General features: G+C 53.1%; 1 protein-coding gene across 9 annotated transcripts in view; it reads right to left on the reverse strand.

Moving 5' to 3' along the window:
* Dab2ip (DAB2 interacting protein) overlaps positions 1 to 20861 on the reverse strand; it is a 187183-nt gene that overhangs the window by 36233 nt on the left and 130089 nt on the right. Inside the window, exon 1 of one of the 9 annotated variants that reach the window (XM_013513228.1) lies at positions 8749 to 8815. The exons of 6 other annotated variants lie outside the window; for them this stretch is intronic. Coding sequence is in view for 1 of the 3 variants with exons in the window: in XM_005382549.2 (XP_005382606.1) it covers positions 7916 to 8070 (155 nt within the window). In the remaining 2 variants the exon portion in view is untranslated. Of the gene's footprint in view, positions 1 to 2680; positions 2800 to 7915; positions 8659 to 8748; positions 8816 to 20861 lie in introns of those variants that run through there. 2 more of the 9 variants (XM_005382549.2, XM_005382553.2) reach the window with 2 other exon arrangements.

Below are 20861 nucleotides of genomic sequence, written 5' to 3' on the forward strand. Positions count from 1 at the left end.
AAAAAAAAAAAAAAAAAAAAGTTCAAGGCCAGCCTGGGCAACTTAGTGAATCCTGTTTCAAAGTGAAATACAGTTTCAAAAAGTTCTGTAACTTTGGTCAAATCATTAACCCATGTCTCAGTTTTCTCAGCCGTAAAACAGGGAAGACACCACCTTCAGCCCCACTGCCGTTGTAGGGGTCACCTGACATGCACTGAGGTCTCCATCCAGGGCCCCTATGATCAGGGGCTCTACACCCTGCTGAGGTGGCGCTGAGCCTCTTGTCCTGGATATTCTGTCTACTCACCCAGCGCCTCTCTGGTGCTCCTGGCTTCCTGGCCTGCTGACATTTCCACGATGGCCTTCTCACTCTACCTGGTCAGCAGATCCTGCCTGCCTGTGGCCCACAGCTCATCTCTCAAGCAGCTTCTCTGCCAAGGGACCCCAGGCAACCTCACCTGCTCTACCCCTAACTTAGCAGGTGTAACAGTGCAGGCCATTTTGGGCAGGCACCTCAAAGACCCCCAATTAAGGAGGGATGCATTTGGGACTAAGTACTGACACCTAAGACTCCATTCCCAGTGTTCATCCTCAGGTTGGTCCCTCTTCATCTAACCACATTTGAGATAAGGGGCTTTGCGGCCAGACAGGGTCCCCTCCTTGTCAGCAGCCTGAGCTCAAGCAGAGAGAAGAGGCAAAGCCATGAAAGGGAAAGAGCACTGAGCCAAAGGTGCATGGGCCTCCTTTCTTCTCACCTTGGCTCTCACATCTGTCAAACGGGCTGTCCCACTGCAGAGCCAGCTGAAGTCCTTATGCTAAGGCCCCACTCCCTCCTGGGTGAGGCTCCTCCGCTGCCCAGTACACAGTATCTCAGCTCCAGCATTGAGGCTGGGGCTTTGGGCCTGGGAACCCCCAGATCCATGTTGCTCTCAAAGCTGGGGAATGAGAGTTCCAGCAGCCAACAAAGCCACTGCTTCTCAGACTGTAACCGAGTGTTCAACAGCATCAGAACAGGAAGACAGGGTGGCTGCTGACAGGCCACAGGCTCCTAGACCACTGCCAAGGTCAGAAACTCAGACAGATCATGTCAAAGAAAACCAAGGGGACTCTCAAGTACTTATGTACCCACCGCACATGGATGCTGGCCCACACTCGAGGAAGTGCACATGCCAGGCACTGGCTCCACATTTTGCAGCCTGCACACGTCTCATTCTTATGCAGCTACGCTACAGTTAAGGCAACTGAGGCCACAGACCTCGAGGGGCTTCCCCAAAGGCAGAAAGTATGCAGTGTTCAGAGTCCCCTCTTGCTTCTCACAGTCCACAGAGGCTGACTCCAGATCAGCCAGCACTGTCACTAGCCATCTGGCCCAAGGGATTCCAGCTGATCATTTTGAGTTATGCACTCAAAAGTACAGCTTCCTAGATATGACCCAAGCCCGTCATTCCAGCCCTACTCAGGGCACCTAGTGCCGGTCACAGGGGGCGGCTCACTTTCGCTCAAGGCAAGACACTCCTATCAGTTAAAGCCTCCTTCTCTGTCTGTGCCTGGCTCGAAGGCCACCACCTCTATGAGCCTCCCCAGCACAAGTGACAAATGCCTCAGCCCCCTACAAGGAAGTGCCACTCTGAGGAGGCAGGCAGGTGCTCAGCCTCACGTTCACGGGCACAGGGCGAGGCAGAAGGCCTGACACCTGGCCTCCAACTCCAAACTCTTCTCACTGCCCACTGATGCCGCAGGTTTTCACCAAAATTACAGAAATCACATCAGCAAATGTACCAATTTTCACGAGGCACCTGTGACAAATGACACCTCATTTTCACCAGAACTGCACTGAGTCGAGTCCTGCCTTTGTCACCCCTAGTGACTCTGTCTGCCGAATGGTGCGAAGGGCATCAAGCTGGTGGGCAGCCTTACCCATCTGGCATGGCAGTGAGTGAGAAAGAGTGGGACCAACAGGCCCTGAGTCCTGGCTAAGACAAGCCCCTCCTCTGGCTTCTCCAGAAACGGGATGTGGACCCAGTAAAGACTCACACGGTGGGCATCTGGCTTCTGGCCGGAAAGTGACCTGGCTTCTGACCTGGCTTTGGTCCCAAAGTGACCTGGCTTCTGACAGCTGTTCCAAATGGTTAAGATGGAGCCCAAATGTACTCCAGGCCCCGACACAACTTTCTCCCTCTTCTGCCCATCTCCACCCCACTCAATGGGCTGATGGGTCAGGGAACAGGTGCAGAAAGAAAGAAGATGAGACAGTCCCCCTGCGGGGCCACAGCGGAAATGACAGTGCCCTAAAACCCCAGTGCAGCTCCATCCAGCCCAGCCCAGGCCTAAGCGCTCAGAGCAAAGGCCAAGCTCCTCAGCTCAGAAAACAGCAGTTCCTGGCATTCCTGCATTCCCACTGCAGCGTTCCTAGGGCCCCGCCCGGCCCTGCTCATTTGAAACAATCCTGGTGGCTGCGTGGGGCAGGCCTATCCTAACTGCTTCCACATTCTGGGCAGGCAGTGGATGTCGGGGCGGAGGAGCAGGCGCCATTGCTGGGCAACTCCGCAGTTTCTCCTCACACAGGACACCTGTGACAACCATTCTGTCTCACGCTGCTCTGTGCAGCTCATACAGGTCTTCCTGGGCCCAAGAGGCTGCTCAGCGGCCCGACTCCCACCCAGCCTCCCTCCTCATCTCGACCTCCGCTCAGGCCACTCACCATCCCTCACCACAGCCACCAGGCTCCCCAGGCCAGGAACACCGAGTGGCCAGGCCAGCCCCAGCCAGTCCAAGCCCGCTCTGGCCCGAGACACACCACTCCAGCCCTGTCCGCTGGGACTAATCATGGCTAGTTAAACAAAGGCCATGCTCCAACTCTCTGTAATGTGTCTTTAAAGGGCCAGTGTCCCACTTGGTTTTGTTGGGAACTTAAAGGTACAGATCCTTTTTTCTATACAGGAAGTGAGAAAGAAAGAAAGAAAAATGATAAAGGTCACTACCAGATTAGAAGTCTTAGGCTTCTAAGAGACTCTGTAAGCTAAATGAGTAACAGTAAAAATCCAAATTTCACTCGAAAGTCCCAAATAAGTCAAAAACAAAAGCAATGGGCCTCACTCTCAAGAAAAGGCATAGGGATGGCGGCCATCTTTGAATGGCCAGCCACAGCACTTAGAACTTCACAGCACTGCCTCCTTTATTCCTTACAACTTCCATGGCAGGCAGTGCACCAGCCCAACTTCCACACAGGAAGGCCCAGGTCAGCAGTGCAGCTGGGACACCACCCACGGGAGGCCAGCCAGAGCCCGACTCTGCGTCCCAACACCCACCTGCTGCACAGCCTCCAGTGTCCTTCCCTCCTAGGACAAAAGACGGCAGTGAGAAAGGGGCATCACTTGTCAGAGACGCTAATCATAGGGCTTCTGGGGCTGTGAGGTCTGGACTGTCACTCCCTCCATCTCCAGATAAGAAGACTGAGAAACACGAATTCTAGCACAACATAAAGGGAGACACAGATGGAGAAGGTGGTGGCCGAGGAGGAGGAAGGAGTCAGGAGGGAGGGAGGCTAAGAGGGAGGGGAAGCAGGTCTGGCTGCTGCGCATAGTGTGGGCACTGTACACCAGGTCCTCAGTCCCTCCCTAACAGGTGCTGCAGGTGAGAGGAAACAAGGCAAAGTTGAGCAACTGTCCTTTGGACCCAAGGCTCAGGTAAACCAGGCCTGTCCACAGGAATGGCGGGTGCAGAGCCATGGGAATGGGGTTCTCCCAGGGCCTTGAAGCTCCTGCTCAATGCCCCTCTACCTGCCTGCCCAGCTGTCAAAACAGGAGTGGAAGGGGACAGGGAGAGGGAGGAGACTTGGCTTGTCTGGTCTTAGTACCTGGACTGAAAAGCCTGCTGAGATGGGTCTGGTTGGACTGGCTGGGTCCACAGTGGGTGTGGTACCTCCATCAGAACTGCCAAGGCCAGGTGGAAGCCTTAGGTCCAATCCTGCAGTGCCAGGCCAGTCAAGGATTTAGTATTCTCACTGTGTTTCCATGTGCCCTTGACATCCAATGAGGATCTAGGACTAGTGGCTAAGAACAGGGGCTCTATAGATGGTCAGTGTTCAAATCTGGACTGTGCCACTTGGCACCTGTGTCGTCTTAGAAAAGTCAAAGCACCTCCCTGGGCCTCCCTCAGTCTCCTCCTGTGTCAAATGGGTGACTTGATAGTACTCTTCTGATAGGTTGCTAGGAGGGTGCAAAACACAGCCTGGCTCAGAGTGGGCACTCAGGCCAGCTTCCAGCTAGGCTGACCCCGGATGCTCGGGAGGTACGAAACAGGAAACTACCTAGCAAGGCAGTGACTCTGTGCAAGTCACTTTTCTTTCTGGAAAAGGACCCTCAATGACTCCCAGGCAGTATTTCAGACTACCTTCTGAAATCCACTCTTGCCCCGAAGACAGGAAAGCCTGAGAAAGGCTGGGCTGTGGCCAGATCCTCTGAAGCTACAGCTTGCCCCGGCTGTAAAGCCAGCTAAGTCTGCTGAGCAGGAGTGGGGCAGAGGCAGGAGGGCCCAGAGCCCCGTGAGCTGCCAAGGAGAAAGCAGTGCAAGGCTTCATCTCTCCAGGAGCCCTGACCCTGACCCTCTTTAGGTCGCGCCTCCCCACTCCTCAGGTGTCTTCCATGGCACTCAGCTCAGCTGGCTTTGCTCAAGGGAAGTGTGTTATCAGCCACATAAGCCACCCACAGCTGCTGCACCAACAACCTCCCAAAGCTGGGGGCTCCTTCTGCCACAAGCCTGACCAAGCCAAGGCTGGTCTCATTCTTTCTTCCTGGAGCCCGACGTATCTGATGTGTACCTGGGGAAGGGGTGTCAAGCACCAGTGGAAACAGGTGGTCGGGGCAGGAGCAATGCCAGTAGTCCTGGCAGAGCACATGGCTGCAACTCCTGACATTCAGTGGGTGACCTGGGTGCCTTCCATCTACCACTGCTCACCCATGGGGTTAATCAGTAAGGGGAGGCCTGGTCTGGGGGTTCTGCACAGCCCAATTGAAATTCTCATTTTGTTACTCCTCAAGGGCAGGATGCTAAGAAAATCTTTTCACTTTCCTGAGTCTCTGTTTTCTCATGTATAAAATGAAGTAATATATCAGCCTCCACAAAAATGCATGTTAAAGCACTGGTTACCCAGATGCCAAAAAAAAAAAAAAAAAGTGGCTAACAAAGCAACTAGGAACCCAGAAGACTGAAATACCTGGGTATCCCTCATTCAGTGATAACCCGCCAGACATTAGGCTATTTCCAACCCTTTGCTACGAACCAAACACATTCTAAACTCTCCCCCGAGCTAGCAAAGCCTTGGGGAGGTATCCTGGTCACCAAAATATCTATAAAAACCTCAAACTCCTGTTTAAGCCAAACCCACGAAGAAGCTTTCCAGAGCAGGGCCATTCTAAGTCTACCTCTGCTCTTGAGAAGATCCTTGGAGCCAGTGCTGCTCTAGGTTTAATAACCTCTGGTTTAGTGACCTCATGCCCAGCAAGAGACTGGGACAAGGAAAAGGAATGGAAGGGGCAAGGCAGGGTCAGGAGACTCAGCACGAGTCAGAAAAGCGCGACATACATGGGCAGGTGTGGCAGCACCTCTGGAGACCCTGGAGAGAAACTGGTGCAGGCTCCATGTTAGCCAGGATTCACTGAGTAATCCACGGTAAACCCAAGCTGGCTGACAGGAGCCCTCACCTCCTCAGGCCGCCGCCTCCTCACCTACTCTCACACACTTGTTTGTTCTGACCGCACTGGTTCTCCAAGTCACCAAAGGTCTTTACATGCCAGCGCCAGCCATCCACAGCTGGCTCCTTCCTGGAAACCCGGGCCCTTGCATCCTGGCTCCTCACAGGCCTGCTATCTCTCCTCCTTCCTACAGGTGTTGGGATTCCTCAGGGCAGTGATTTGGGAGGCACCACTTTCCTTTGGTGATCTCATCTGCTCCCATGGTTTAAATACCTCCATGTGCTCCCAACGTAAATTCCTTTCTTCAGTCCTCCCCTCCTCCCAGCTCCATGTGTTTATCTATAGACAGGCCTGACATCTCCTCTTAGATGCCTCACAAAACCTCAAACCTGAAATGCTCCAATCAGAGCCTCTCAAAAGCAAAGCCAGGAGTCACAAGTCAAGAACCCTCCCTTCACTAGCCTTCAGGATCAACTGAGCATATCCTACTGTGACTCCTGTGGGGACACCCCACCCCCACCCCAGCGGCCCACAGAGCAGGTAGCCTCCCAGCAATGGCTTCCTGATCTTTCTCCCTGGGAGTTAGAAGGGTCCTTTAGATATGCATTGGTTTAAAACCCTTTCAATGGCTCCCTTAAGAGCGCTCTGAACAGCTCCAAACTCCTCAGCGGAAAGAGTTGGCAGGACTGGCCCGCACACCCACTAACCTCATCCAGGAACATTCGCCCCTCAAATCTCTACTTTGCTGCCCCTGGGACTCAGGAGTTTGTGGTGGGCCCACTCTCAGGATAGACAGCTCCCAGCATCTTCAGGACCTCATCCTTCCCCGACTGCTTTGTCCACAACAGGTCCTGCCCTGCCTCCATTATTCCCCAGTGAAACACTTGGCTTATTTCCTTCATAGCATCTTGCTCATTCAGCCAGCAAATATTTACTGAGTGCAAACTATGCGCCAGGCCCTATTTTAGGCGCTGGGAATATAGGCACTGAACAAAGCTAACTAAGGTCCCTGGCTTACATTTCAGTAGGGGAACTTCACCCAATTTACACTTACTTTGTCTCTCTGCTTACTTTTATCTTTCTCTCCCACCACAAGGTAAGTTCTGCATGGCCAAGAGTAACATCATTTGTATACTGAAGGAGGGTCTGGCATGGCATGAGCTCAGTATCTATGAAATGAATATTCTCAAACAAGGACCAGGGCAGCCAAGAAACCAAAACCAAGAAAGACACAAGCCATCGAGGGCCAGGCCTTCACTGCCTTCTACCACCTGCATCTGGTAAGAAGGCTGATTTATGAAATGCCTCAGCCTGGTAGCCTCAGTCTTTCTGGGACCAAACAGAGGCACATAGGCCCTGGAGAACAGGTGTTATAGGCCTGAGCAGTCAGGGAAGCCTTCCTGAACAGGCAAGGTCTGACCAAAGCCAACACCACACTCCCAAACTTGTTTAGGGCTTTGATGTTCACTGATCTATCAGGGGAGGAAAAAACTCTGCTCTAAAACCCCTTACTTTTTATTAGTGTCTGGATCAATAAAAGTTTTGTGAGTAAAGTCTCCTGCAATACGAACTGCAAGAGGCAGACTCAGGTTATTAGATCTGTCTGAGAGAGGCAGGGGCTGGAGAACCTGAGGACACCGGAGCTTCGCCAGGCCTCACCTGTGCTGGGCATGCTCAGGCCAAGGGCGCCCAGAGAGCACTCGTTAGCTCAGCAGCCCGGGGAGTCAGACCACCCTCCTGAGTCCACCTTTCCCACCCAGTCCCTTGGGCAAAGATCAGTGGCCAACCTGCCCCGTGCCACCTTCCAGGTCCCCCAGCCTTGCCAGCTTTGACTCCCCTGTGCCATGCTCTAAGTCTATGGCTGCTCCTCATTCCTCCACTCCAGCACTCCAGCTCTCCAGCTCCCTACGCCTCCACAAGCTTTGACTCCTGAGGAAAGGGAGGAGTTAGTCCAGCAAGCCCAGTCCCACCTCCTGCACTCTTCCTCCAAAGCCCTAAAGGCAGAGGGGGGTCTGCGGAGGACCGTGGGTTACTGATGGTGGCTAGAACCATCTAGCCACCATTGGTTGGCTGGGTTGGGTCCTAGAACCAAGCGTCTATGGAGAAAGAGCCCCTCACCCTCCAGCCTCAACTCCCATCAGAGGCCTGGGCAGCCCCACACCTCATTGGAGACCTAGTGGCGGAAAGAAGTTTCCTCTGCCTCCCCTCCTCCCTCTCTCCCTCTTGCATAGCGATGCACAGACCTTGGTGGCGGGGATTCTGGGGGTGCAGGCACCCGAGGCCCATGAACCAGGTCAGGCTTCCATGGACGGCCAGGTCTCCACACAGCAGTCCCTCCGCCCCGGCCCAGGATCTTGCCAAAATTGTCACTGAGGAGTCCGAGGCCACAGAGGCCCATTTCCGAGGGTGCTGCAGCCCCTGGTGGTTCTCCTGGCCAGGGGAGTGGGCCTTGCAGCCAGGGCTGTCATCTAACAGGTGAGCCTAGGAGGGCTTCCCTGAACAGCAAAGCACACGCTGAGTCCGTGTCCGCCAAGTTGAAATTTCAAAACTGACTTAAAAAAACAATGGTGACAACATCTGGAGATTTCCGGGTTCTCCAGGGAACAAGTGGAAAATTACAGTCTTCAACGCAGGTAACCACAAGGCACAACCTCCAGGTCCAAGAAGTTCAGGACTCTTGAAAGCAAACAACGGTTTCTAGCCACAGGCCTCTCCTTCCCAGGGCCTCTGGCAGGGTGCAAGCACAGAACAGAGCTCCACTGGGAGAAGGCTCCGCCCAGAAGTCCCTTCCAGGCACCTCCCCTGGAGTGCTGGCTCCGCCCAAGTCAGGTGCTGTCCTCTGGGCCCCTGCACTTGCCATTCCCTGGGTTGGTCCTGGCTCTGGTGTCAAAGCTGGTTTCCTCTCATTCTTTTCTCAGATCAAAATCCTGTGGTGGGAGAGCCCTTCCCAAACTAGCCTCGCTGAGGGGACAACGCCCACCCCCATCAGCGTTATCACCTGCTTCATTTTCTTCATAGCACCGTTCTGAGGTCACCATGTTTGTTTCTCCTCTTTTCCCCACCACGAGGACCTTACCTGCTCACTGGTAAGCCCAATACACCTTGAGCCAGGCACTCCACACTGTGCGGAATGAATAGATTTCTCTGTCTGCTCTGAGATAGGCCAGCCAGAAGGAGCCCGGGAGCCAAGGGCTTGGGGGTGTGGCAAAGTAACCTCTGCCCCCTGCGCCACTCCCGCCACTCCCCAGCATTCCAGACTCCCATCAGCCAGCACCACGCCCCCAACTCTCCCAGGTCTTTACAGTCGGCTCGGCCCCCGCCCACCAGGCAGCAGCAGTCTAGCAGGCCCTTCCCTTCCCAAGCCCTGCGGTGGGTTGACATTCCCAAAGCAGCTGCCTCCAGCTGCAACCACTTTCTGCCGCTGTGCTCCAGGGCAAGAATGGGGCTCTAGGTCCAGCAACCTTCCCTACTTCCAGGACAGCCCTCAGGCAGGGCTGGGCTGCAACCAACCAAAGGCCTGAAGACCCAGGACGGCAAACACTGTCCCTCACCCGCATTTCCACTCAAACATTTTTATTTATTTATTTATTCATTCATTCATTCATTCATTTGACAGGGTTTGGCTATGTATTCATGTTGGCCTTGAACTCATGGCAATCTTCCTGTCATAGCTACCTGAGTGCTGGGATTATAGGTGTGTGCCACCATGCCTGGTTCAAGCATTTTAAAAAGCAACACAAGCTCAAGTCCAGACAAGGGCACCATGGTTGCTTATCACTGTTACAGGGCAGAAGGCAGAAAGGGAGGTAGGGCTCTTGGCTTGGGGCTAGTCAAGAGGTCCACTGGCTGGGAAGGCCACTGAATCTAGGCAGCAGTCCTGGGTTTAGGTGTCCACTCCAGGAAACTTCTGTAGTAAGCTCCAGGCTGGGCCCACAGAGCACAAGGGGAGAGTGAAGCACAGGGAGGGAGGAAGCGAGCTGCCTGAACGCCTGAGGGCAGACAGAGCCCTGGGCCCAAATGCCACCGGGAGAGTCGTACTCATCACACAGCTCTCACTGAAACACAGATCCTTCTGGGAAGGGTACACCCTGCCACCCAGACATTTTTGCCTGGGTCACCCTGTCCCAGCCTACCAGACAAGTCACAGCATCAGTTTCCACTTAGCTTCCACCATCTACAAAGATCAGACCTTTCCTTAGAGCCACCACAGAGGGGCTAATCAAACCCCATTCCCTGAGGCCAGCACCTGGAGACTTTCAGGGTACTGCTACACAGCCGGCTATGCCTCCGCTTACGGAACCCTGTCCCTCCAAGGAAATACGGATAGAAAGATGGCGGAGGAGAGCCCCTGCCTAAGGGACCTGCCTACTTCCTAGCCTAACTGAGGCATCACAGGCCCCAGCTCAGCCTCTGGCAGCTACAGCACATACCTGTAAACACGAGACTGTATCAGGCATCTACTGCATCACGCAGGCAGGTAACTGTGGTAACTGCTCAACTGGAGAAGAGATTTTATTATAGCCCTAGCAGCAAGCTCCAACCTAGAGGATCCCTGACTTCACTCCATCCCCTGCGGGGTCCCAGATTCCTGGCTGGGCTGTGTTTTGGCACAGGTGATCCTGACCACAAGTGGCCCAACACTGTCCCATCTGTCCATATCTTTACCTGCCACCCACAAAGCCCAGAGGCCTTCCTGGCGCCCCCTCTGGTCTACAGACTGCTAACCAGAGGTGCACTTAGTAGTGGTCACCTTTCTCGGACAGAGCTACCCTCCCAGCTTTCATCTCAGTGTATCCAACAGCTTGACAGTATTTCCTAGCAGGAGAGAGGTGAGGACATAGTCAGAGAAGTGCTAGGGCCAGAGAAGTCCATTTGGCTCCAGAGCAGCCAAAGCAACAAGGAAAAAGAAAGCAAAGCCCATCTTTGGACACCACCTGCAGGTTGTAAACTCCAAGTCAGTCTTTCTCCCACGGATCCCATGATCATGGTAACAAAGAGACATGGCAGATTTTGTGATTTCTTCACACAGGAAGTCAACTCCACAGAAGCTAAGTCACTTACACAAGATGACCCATCTTGTTTCCCACACAACAGTGCATCTAGTACTCACTCATCCTTGTCTTCTTTTCCAACTCAAATATTCCTCCTCTTGGAAGTCTTCTTAGATTCCCTGCAGGGAGGAAGCTTTCTCCTACAAGTGGGTCTATAGTTTTAATATCTTACAACGAAGCAAAGCCCTATGACAGGCCATCTCTACATGACAGCTGTCACAGGAAAGGATCAGAGGATGTCCATCCCAGACTGGGAATCCACACGCACCGGTTGTCTGACCTTGAGTATGTTACTGCCTCCATCCTCTTCCAGCCCCAGCCAGAGATCTGCAGGAGTCTTTCAGAGTCATCTTAATGCTACATAAAAGTATGGAGCACAAGAGTGACCATCCTTGGCCACCTGTAACTGGGAGAATTTCAGAAGCTGCCCTGATTCTGGCACCCTCCACACCAACCCTAGCGGCCCACACATAGGCCGCCGATCAGCACGTCCGGTCTATCCTGCACACTCCTCACCTCTGTACCAGGGCCAGCCAGCCACAAGGCCCTCCTCCTTTCCTACCCCCCCAGAAGCACTCCTTGCCCTTTCTCACTGCCATACTCTTGGGTCCTCTGGATTCCTCCCCTGTTCCTGTTTCTCATTTTCATTTACCTTTCAGGGGCCAGCTCAGTGCTCCCATCTGAGAATAACCTCTGTCGGCGTCCCCAAGCGGAGGGATGCGTTTCTGTCCCTCTTCTTGAGTTTGTGGCCTGGATATCGCTATCTGCCTTGTAGAACTCTCCTTGGGGTCTATTCATCTCTAGCTCCTCAGGGCCTGAGGGCCTGCAGTCAGTCAACTCCCCAGAGCTCAGGGCTCTGATGTCTGATCTTCTTTCAGGTCTGCAAATGTCCTTACCAACCAGGTGAGGCGCCTGGGGGACTCTGGAAGCTTCCCCTTGAAGAGTTTTGCTTTCCTGGGAAGACAAGGGTGGCCCCAATACTGTCAGGGTACACTACCAGGCACACTTGTACATCCCTGTGGACAGAGATGTGCTCACACCCTGGGAGGTGAGACTTTTCCAGTGACCCCGGTTCTCTGTTTTCTGGAGGCTGAGAAGACAGAGGCCCCTTCTGGAGGATGCACTGCTCTAACCCACCGGCTGCCTCAGGTTGAGTCTGCAGGCTGAGCGGGGACAAGGATCAGAGACAGATGGCTGCAGAGAAGCAGGCCCAGGACCTGGCTGTTTAAGACCAAGGGCTTCTAAGATGTCCCTGCTATACTTAGCTAAAATTGGGGCACAAACCTGGTACTGGATTGAAGACAGCTCTAGAAAGTAGTTTCAGTGCTCTTCAACAGTTAATTTATGTGAGCACACACATCCCTGTGTGTGTGGCTTTCTCATCACCAACAACTGTGCCCTGGCACCTGCTTTGTGCCAGGCCCAGTGTGAGGTATTTTACATACATTATCTCCTTTAAACCTCCAAGAACCATAGGTTTGTGTAGGCACACTATCTCTGATTCAAAATGAAGCCAAAGCACAGAGAGGGTAGGAAGGCTGCCCAAAGTCACACAGCTAGTTATGGAAGGAAGTGGGATTCCAATTCCCCAACAATCTGACCCCAGCCTGCCTTTCTAGTCCAAGCAGCCCGTGTTCACCATTCCTGAGCCACTGTTCTCTGTTCCTACCCTGGGAGCTCCCTTTGTGAGGTGTGTGGGTGGTTAATATACACCGTCAATCTCTGGTCCTCACCAGGGGTGGTGGCTCACACCTATAATCCCAGCACTCGGGAAGCTGAGGCAGGAGGATCATTGGGAGTTGGAGGCCAGCCCGGGCTACAAAGTGAGCTCAAGGTCTGCCTGAACTGCATAGCGAGACCCTGTCTCAACAAGACCAAAAAAAGAAAAAGAAAAGAAAATCCCCCGTCCTCAACTTCTGTTTTCTTCTCCACCCACTCACTAATCCCCTGATCCTCCCATTAGGCCACTAGGTAGCTACCTCTACCCCACCACTAGCCCAGTGGCATCACCCCAACCTGCCAGGCCCCCAACTAGTGTTTTGTGATGATTTCAGCTGGCAGAAAAGCCTAGAACCTTTCTCCCACTGTGATACTGACACATATTGGCTCCCAAAATGTAACGTTTCCATCAAAGCATTTAGTAGGAGGAAATTCCCACCCATGTGAGACCTCCTCTGAAAAATACAGAGTAATTTACTCAAAGAAGCAATGAGACATGGTCAGCATTTCTCTCTTTTGGTTGTCACAGGGTCAAGTGCAGGCCAACACCTGCACAGCATGCCAGGTCCTGAATGTCATCAAGACACAAGGGAGAGGAGTTGGCTGCAGTCCATGAGCCTGTGATGGCTGGCCCCTACCATGTACCACACAATGGTCAACCTATACTTGGTCCCCCTCACCCCTGTGCTCTGCCCACTGGAGACATGGTGCCACTCACTGGGTCCCTATCAGAGCCTCCCTCCTGTGTCCCTAACTAGGCCACCTGCTCCCCAGCCCCCAAGTTCTGTCCCCACTCCACCACCTGGAGCCTACCATCATACCATGTCTACACCAGGCCTGATGCCAGAGTTCATACACATGCTTCTTAAAAGGTCATAAAATTCAAACTTCCCCAAACTGTCCCTTCTTTGGGACTTCCCCAAACTGTCTCCAACTTTGGGACTGGTGACAAGATTATGGGAGTATTGTGGGGGCATCTTCTTCCACCCCCAGGTCCCATGAATGCCAAAAAAGTTCTAATGCCAGCACTGGTGCATGGGTGTCTGGAGGTCAGCAGGTGCGAGTAAAGTCCCAAACTGCCCCAGCCTCACCCCTGGCCACTAGAGGTCACTGAGGCTAGAGGAGTGAGTCCATCCTGGGGAAAGACCAGCCCTCTGCAGCAGGACCACAGAGGGAAGGCCATTAGTCCATCCCTGTGGCTATAGGTCGCCAGAGAGTAATTGTGCAATAACCCCTCTCTCCAGACACTTCTGCCTCAGGAGGAGGGGGAGGTGTCCTTTGGTCTGATTTCCTCCCAGTGTTTCCCAACTCTGTCCCTTGTAGGTATCTTGCACAGTGCTGCGATGACCTACCTGCCACTGATGTCAGGAGGAACCACTGCCCCTACTTACAGATGAGAAAATAGCCCTACAGGGGCAGACAACCAGTCCAGGGGCACAGAGTTAAGAAGAGAATGACACCAGCATCTAAACGAGTGGATGAGACATGTGGTCTGTGCCCTCAGGAAGCTGGCAGTTTAGTAGAGAGGGGAAGGCACACAAACATCAGGGCCAAACAGAAATATATGCAACAGGTTGTGGGCTCAGCAGAAGTGACTTGAGGGCCCAGTGGGGGGCCTGGCCCAGCAGGAGGCCTGTAACAACTATAGGAACAGTCTGGGAGCAGAGACTTAGGAAAGATTTCATGGAAAGGAGGTTGCCCTAGCCCACTGTTTTTCTGCGACCCACATTCCCACCATGCTCTGTGTCTGGCACACCCTGCACTTCTCACTGCCAGGGGTTAGCCCTGGGCTGGCTGCTGGCACAAGGCATCCTGTTTACATCAGGGTGGCCCAGCCCTGAGGTGTGTCAAATTACGCCTCCTTTCCAGATGTGCAGAATGGTCAAGTTCTTTGCTCCACACCACACAGCTAGTAGGACCTGGTGTGTGACTCAGGCACGCCTCTCCAGCAGGCACTGAATTTCTGGGCCTCAGTTTCCTGAAACTGCTGGTAGAAAAACTGTCCCTGCAGGCAGGTGTTGGGCATTAAGTGCCTCGTACCTAAAGCTGGGGTCCTGGAGGTGGTGGTCACATGGTTCTGGAGTCTGACCCTCGCTAGCCCAGAGGGCAGTTCCTGCAGCCTGTTGAGTGACGAGAGGAGGGTGACAGGTTTCACTCACAGCTCCTCTTCATGATCCAGGCTTGCTAAAGAATGGTCACCAATATGGAGCTATAATTGGTGAGCCTGGTGGCACAGAGCCCAGCAACAGACCCGGTGGGTGCTAGTGTTGCAGAGGAAACAGCTGAGCACAGCAAATATAGCCACTGACCCAATTCAGTTCCGTTCTGTCTTCAAGAAAATAATTGAGTTTAAATGAATAGGTTTCCCATGTCCCCTCTGGCCTCTGGAGGGGTGGAAATGGAGAGGGGGAGATAGGAACAGTTCCCCGGGCTCACTGTTGGTTATTTTTGAGTCATTACGCCCATGAAAGGTTCCTTTCCTTCCTTGCTGGCCACAGGGGGGTGTGACACGGTCAGGGCAGCAAAGGGCAGCGAAGAAGAGCGAGAGCCACACAGAATGCGCGGTACAAATGGAAGTTTAAGTCTTGGCCTCAACAGCAGCTGCATGGAGTGGCCCTGTAGGAGAAGGTCCGCTCTGGGCCCTGGCTCCTTATCTGTGGAATGGGAACACTACAGCACTTCGGCCCAGCTGTTCCCAGAGGGGCTGGAAGCAGTTAAGAAAAGCATTCAGAGGAAGAAGTTTGGGTGAATCGGACATCCGACAAAAGTACAGGCCAAAAGCTGCCAAGCCTTAAGAGAACCCAATAATCTAGGCTTTACCTACAATGAATGTTTCAGGGATATTTAAATACTGGGAAACAATTCAGAACAAGCAAAACAATAAAACCTTTGCATCTGGTCAGACCAAATGAAATCTATCTAGGGGCTACATCTGGCCACCAGCCACCATGAGGAACCTCCAATGTAATAACATCATATGTAAATTGATTTATGACGTGCTAGTATCCGCCCACCTGTTTATTGCCTTATTATTTTCTTTGGCTGAAGGGCTAGGCCTAGCCCTGTTTCAGCAGGAGAGGTGACCTCTCCTCCCTCTCCAGATGGCTTCTTTCAAGATCTCAGGGAAGAGCATGGAGGGGCTGCTGCCCCCAACCCGACTGCAGGGAGGGAGAGTATTCCAGGCCGGGTTCTGCCCTAGAAGCTGAGGGCCTGGGCTCACCTTCCTGTCACAGGTCTCTGCTTCCTCTTCTGCAAAATAGGGGTTTCTGAGAAGACCAAAGGAGAACAAGAAAGCTTGGAGATAAAGGTGAGAACATATGTCAAGTGTCCGCAGAAAAAAAGTAGTGCAGGGAGCAAAAAGAGCTTGGGAGCTGGTATTTCCCTCTGGGCTCTTCGCTGTGTGAGCTCTGGAAGTTACCTAACCTCTCTGCACCTCCGTCGCAACCTCTGTACACAGGAGATACGAATCTCTGGGGCACAATGCTGTTGTGAAGATGAAATGAGATGATGACTGCCAAGTGCCTGATAGGCTGCCTGGCACATAGCAAGGGGTCAAAACATGACAGGCATTATTATTACCGTTGTTGTTATCTTTAGTGAAAAGAATGCCAGAGAATCGAGTGGGTGATTACAATAAAGTAGCACAACCAGGCAGACTTGTTAACAGATGAGGCCACCTATAATTAGTACAATCATTACATATGCAAATAGTGCTGCTTAGATGCTAGAGAAGGGTGTTCTTTGAAGTGTGTTTGAATAACCGCTTTCCCCTGGCTGCCCACCCTTTCCAAATCTTGTTTATACTATTCATTTCATTAACAATTATTTTCTTCATGAAGCAAGGTAAAACTGTACACTGATAAATATTTGAATCAAAGGGATTTTAAAATGTTTGAGCCCCTAACTACCCCACCTAAAGTTGTTTGTAGGGCTGGTTCTAGAGCTCCTTGGCCAGACTAGGGCTGCCAGATATTGCATCTCAACCTGTTCTCCCAGTAGCTGAGGCAGGGAGGCCTTTAATTTACCCAAGGTCTCACAAGCAGGTAGAACAGCAGGAAACTAGAAGCCTGAGCTTCACACCCCAAGACCCTGCCTTTGCATTTAGATCTTTAAAAACAATTCAACGCTCATCCCCCCAGCCACACACACCCAGAGTGGGGCAGTCCTTTACCATCCCTGTATCCCCTGGGTACACACAGACCCAGGTGGAAAAAGATGCTTGAGAAATGTTTGCTGAACTCACTGGTTTTCTTACCAAAGTGGTGAACTGTGAAGGGAGAGGGTGGTGGCTCAAGTACACGAGGAGAGCAGAACGGCCAGGAACCTAGGCCTCCCCAGGGCTTGTTCGAAGCATTTCTCTACTGGAGGGTTGCCCAAAAGGCCGGGGCAGCTGACTCTCAGCTTTGAAGAACAGGGAAACAAAATTGCTACTGGTAGCAGATACCTGGCCCCTGTGAGCTCAGAGCCCTAGTTCCTTCTCTCATTACTTCCTTGACCCCCAAATTGAGAACTGGAGAGATGAGTGCCTTGGCCAGATTACTAATGTGGTGGAGACTAGAATGCATCTAGCTTCTCCAAACACTCTCCCCACTGCCACCTCAGCTTTTGGAAGTCGAAGAGAGAGTACAGATAACTCACCTGCACCCTGGCCCCAGCCCTTAGCAAGCGCCTCTGTGCACAGGTGCTCTGCTTCACACCCTACTAGCCAGGGCAGAGTACAATACTGCACCCATTTGATAGAGGGAAACAAACTCACACACGGTAGGTGACCTGCCCAAGGCTCAGTGGAGCTGGGACTCACCACAGGCAGAGCATCTCAGAAGGCTAAACTGTCCTGTCAGTGGCTCTGCTCCAGCTGGGACCCAGGAAATCTCCTGACATGGACTGGGAGAGGGAAATGAAGTTAGTGGCCAAGAGCAGGACACAAATGCCCCTCACGGGACCTGCCAGCAGTCATCCAACCTATTCCCTAGCTCTGGGCCGAAGTTCTAAATTAAACCTGGAGTAGGAGCCCTGCTTTCTGGGGTTGAGGGTCCCAGGCCGGCTGGAGCTGCCCAATCGCAGCAAAATGACTAACAGACCCTTAATCCCCACCTCCTCCATCCCAAGCCCACCAGCATGTCAGATAAAGGAATGGCAGCTCCTGGCAATCAGCTCTGCTGGCCACAGTACCCGATCCCGAGTGACCTGAATGCCATACATGGGAGAGGCAGGGGTAGGAGGCCACTTCCTTTGAGGATAAGGGGAACACCATCTTCCACTGCCAGCTCCCTCCTCCTGCTCCTCCAACATCCTCCCACACGCCTCAAGAGCTGCTTTCTGAAACCCTGATCTGATCAGCTACTCTCTCCTCTCAAAATCCTCTGCAGCTACTGTGAGGGTCAAGCCTACACTCTCTGCCTTCCCACTACCTTCCACTCTACCCATGCCACCCCCAGGCCCAACTCACCACTCCTGCAGCCAGTGACACACAACCACTTTGGCCTGCTGGTAAGCCTGTCCCCTCCTCTCCGCTGGAAAGTGCCCACGAGCCTTCACCTTTGTCCTGCGGCCCAGTCACCAACTCCCAGGAGCTGCAGCCCCAGAGGAGCCCACTGTCCCTTCTCTATCTACCCACTCACTATATGGCATCTGTGGCCCCATCTGTCCCTTCCAGGCAGTAGAAGCCTCAGAGGGCAGAGCGTGGTATGACTCCACTGCCCATAGCACAGACTGAGAGTGGATGTGTAGGCAACGCTGGAACTTGCTGCAGGGCTCCAGGATCAATGAGTTCAGATCTAAGAGTGACCTTTGGGAGTGGTCTCCTGGAGACATGACTGCAAGCCTCCGAGGAAAGTCAGCACAGGGTTGCCAACTGGCTCTCTCAGCCCAGCTCACTGGGGGAATAGGGTCTCTGCCAGGCCCAATCTTTCCATGGACAATGGCTGTGTCAAGAATCACAGGAGATGAAGTCATTGCTCCCAGAAATAGGCTGATTAAGAAGACGTGACAGCAACGTAAACAGCAAGACTGGACTGACTCTCTGTCTCTCTGTCTCTCTCTCTCTCACACACCATGTTTTCCTCCACCTGGGTAAGCCAGGCCAAGCCTGGCTCCCCTAGGAAACAAAGTGTACCAGGAAGAAGAGCTGGCGTAAGGAGCCCAGAGGTAGGACATGCAGCTGGTCTCTCAGAGCCACTGGTCCCACCGGTACTCTCAAGGATCACTTTGCAGGGGCTCCCAGTCTTGACCCTTGCTTGGGCCCCTGACCTGCTCTCTGGCCCCTTCAGACCTCATGGTTTCTTTTCTCATTTCATTTTTATCCACCCTTTATCTCTTTGCAAGGTGAAGCCCCACCCACCTCTTGGATGGTGTTGCGGCGCGTGCTGCATTCTGACCCATCCAAGAAGGTAGGCCTGATAGCTTACGGAAAGGTGGCAGCTTCACAGGCTAAGACACCAGGTTCAAAGCCTACTTTGTCCTGTTATAGCTCCGACCTTAGGCTAGTCAATCTACCTCTCTGAAATTAATTTCCTCACCTATAAAATGCATAAAGCAATGTGCCAACCTCATGGGGTAACCAGATTATGTAAAATATGTCTATGTGTTCATTCACCAACGTGAGTCAGCCCCTATTCTAGGTACTGGAGACACATGAGGGAGCAGGACATAAAAGTCCTACTCTCATGAGGCTCCAAGTCTAGTGTGAGAGAATACACAAACATTGTGTAATAAGACCAGGTGACCCCAAGTGCTCAGTCCAGGCCCAAGGCCATGTGGGAAGGAGGCCGCCTGAGAGGGTGGCTAGGACTGACACAGGAATGCGGGAAGGAAGCAAGTCCCAGAGACATCCGGGTGGAATGTTCCAGGAAGAGAAATAAGAAGGACAAAGACCAGGCTGAAGTACTGGAGAAGCAGCAGACAGGGACCAGTGGGCAGTGGGGACAGGAAGGTGGGTCTGTCCAGGAACACCCGCGCTGGGTTCACCACAGGGTATCTGAACAGTCAGGACAGGTGAGCAGGTGCCCCCAGAGGTTCTCTTTAGAGACTGCTCTCGCTGTGCATAATGGACTGGAAGGGGGGAGGTGTGGAAGTAGGGAGATCAGCCTGGGGGCAGCTGCAAGGTTCAGGGGGGACAGGATGGTGGCAGTGGTGGCAAGATATAGAGCATGAAGCACAGTGTCTTGAACAATGCAAACCCCTAAATATACCTTCTTATTGTTCCCAGTCTCTCCTCCTTATCCTCATCACCTTCTCACTGGCCCAGCTCCGCCAGTCCCAAAGCAAGGGATTATCAGGCCTTCAGAAGAACCCTGGACAGGTCCCCTCACCCATTTTAGAGTTGACAAAGGTCTCCCACCAGTGACAGGCATGGCCACAGTACCCTGTGCCAGGGTTCCACCCAGACAAAGCTGTCCAACCTAAGCCTACAGGTCTTCACCAGGCACCTCCCCCACCGAGGGCCTGCTCCTGCTCCACCAGCTGGGTTTTAATCCACACTGGTCCATGGAAACAACAGCACAGGGTGAACACCTTGGAGATTTCAGAGCTCCGTCTCCTGTAGCTTTTCTCCTACAGACAGGGAGGGCCTGTGGGCCCCTCAGGTGAAGGCAGGCTTGGGAGAGCTCCTGCAAACCTCAGTTTATAACCCTCTTCCTCCTAGGGGCTTCCTTCAGCCCAGGGCAGACTCCTCCCTGGGCCTGCCTGTCCCTGAGCCCCTAAATACACTCATAGGGCTAGGCCCCAAATCCTGACATGGCCTCCCTTCTGCACAATGGAGAGACCCTAGTGAGAGCCAAGGCAGACAATTCTCACCAGGGCAGCAAGCATCTCCCGCACACCCAGGCTAGGTGCTCCTCCAGTGCAGGCAAAGACTGTAGCTGATTCCTGCCCATGTCCCCCGGGGCTGGGGCACAGGTGAGCAAAACAGAAATAACTCAATCCCAAGGGTCCCTTGGGAAGTCCTGTCTGCACTAGAAACCAAGACAGCCAGGCTACCTCCCCACTCTCTTCAGCAGGCTTGGGCAGCCCAGTGCTTCTGGGTTTGCACGAAACCCAGACCATTTGCTGACCCTTACTCGCTTCCCTCCCCACTGTGGACAGAATTATGGAGACAGCCACCCCCAGGGCATAGCTGTAGGGCTGAAGGTTGCAGCTGAAGAGCTAGAGTGCATGGAAGCAAGGTGTACAAATGCATCGCCTTTCCCATCTACAGGTCCAGGAGGAAAAGTAAACTGGGCCATGTGGCCCAAGCACATAGACAATGATTTCGCATAAGCCCCAGGAAACAGTCTGCAAAGAAAGACCCGACCAAGGGTCCCTCTGGGTTCTGACGGCGTGGGAGGGCTGAAGGTGGCACCACAGTGTGGAAGCTGATTCACCTTCTGCTTTACACTGATTGCTTGTGGTTTTAATTATCTTTAAAAGAAGACTTAAAAGT

This window comes from Chinchilla lanigera, unplaced genomic scaffold, assembly GCF_000276665.1.
Source record: "Chinchilla lanigera isolate Chin_1 unplaced genomic scaffold, ChiLan1.0 scaffold00018, whole genome shotgun sequence".
In the NCBI taxonomy this organism is placed as follows: Eukaryota; Metazoa; Chordata; class Mammalia; order Rodentia; family Chinchillidae; genus Chinchilla; species Chinchilla lanigera.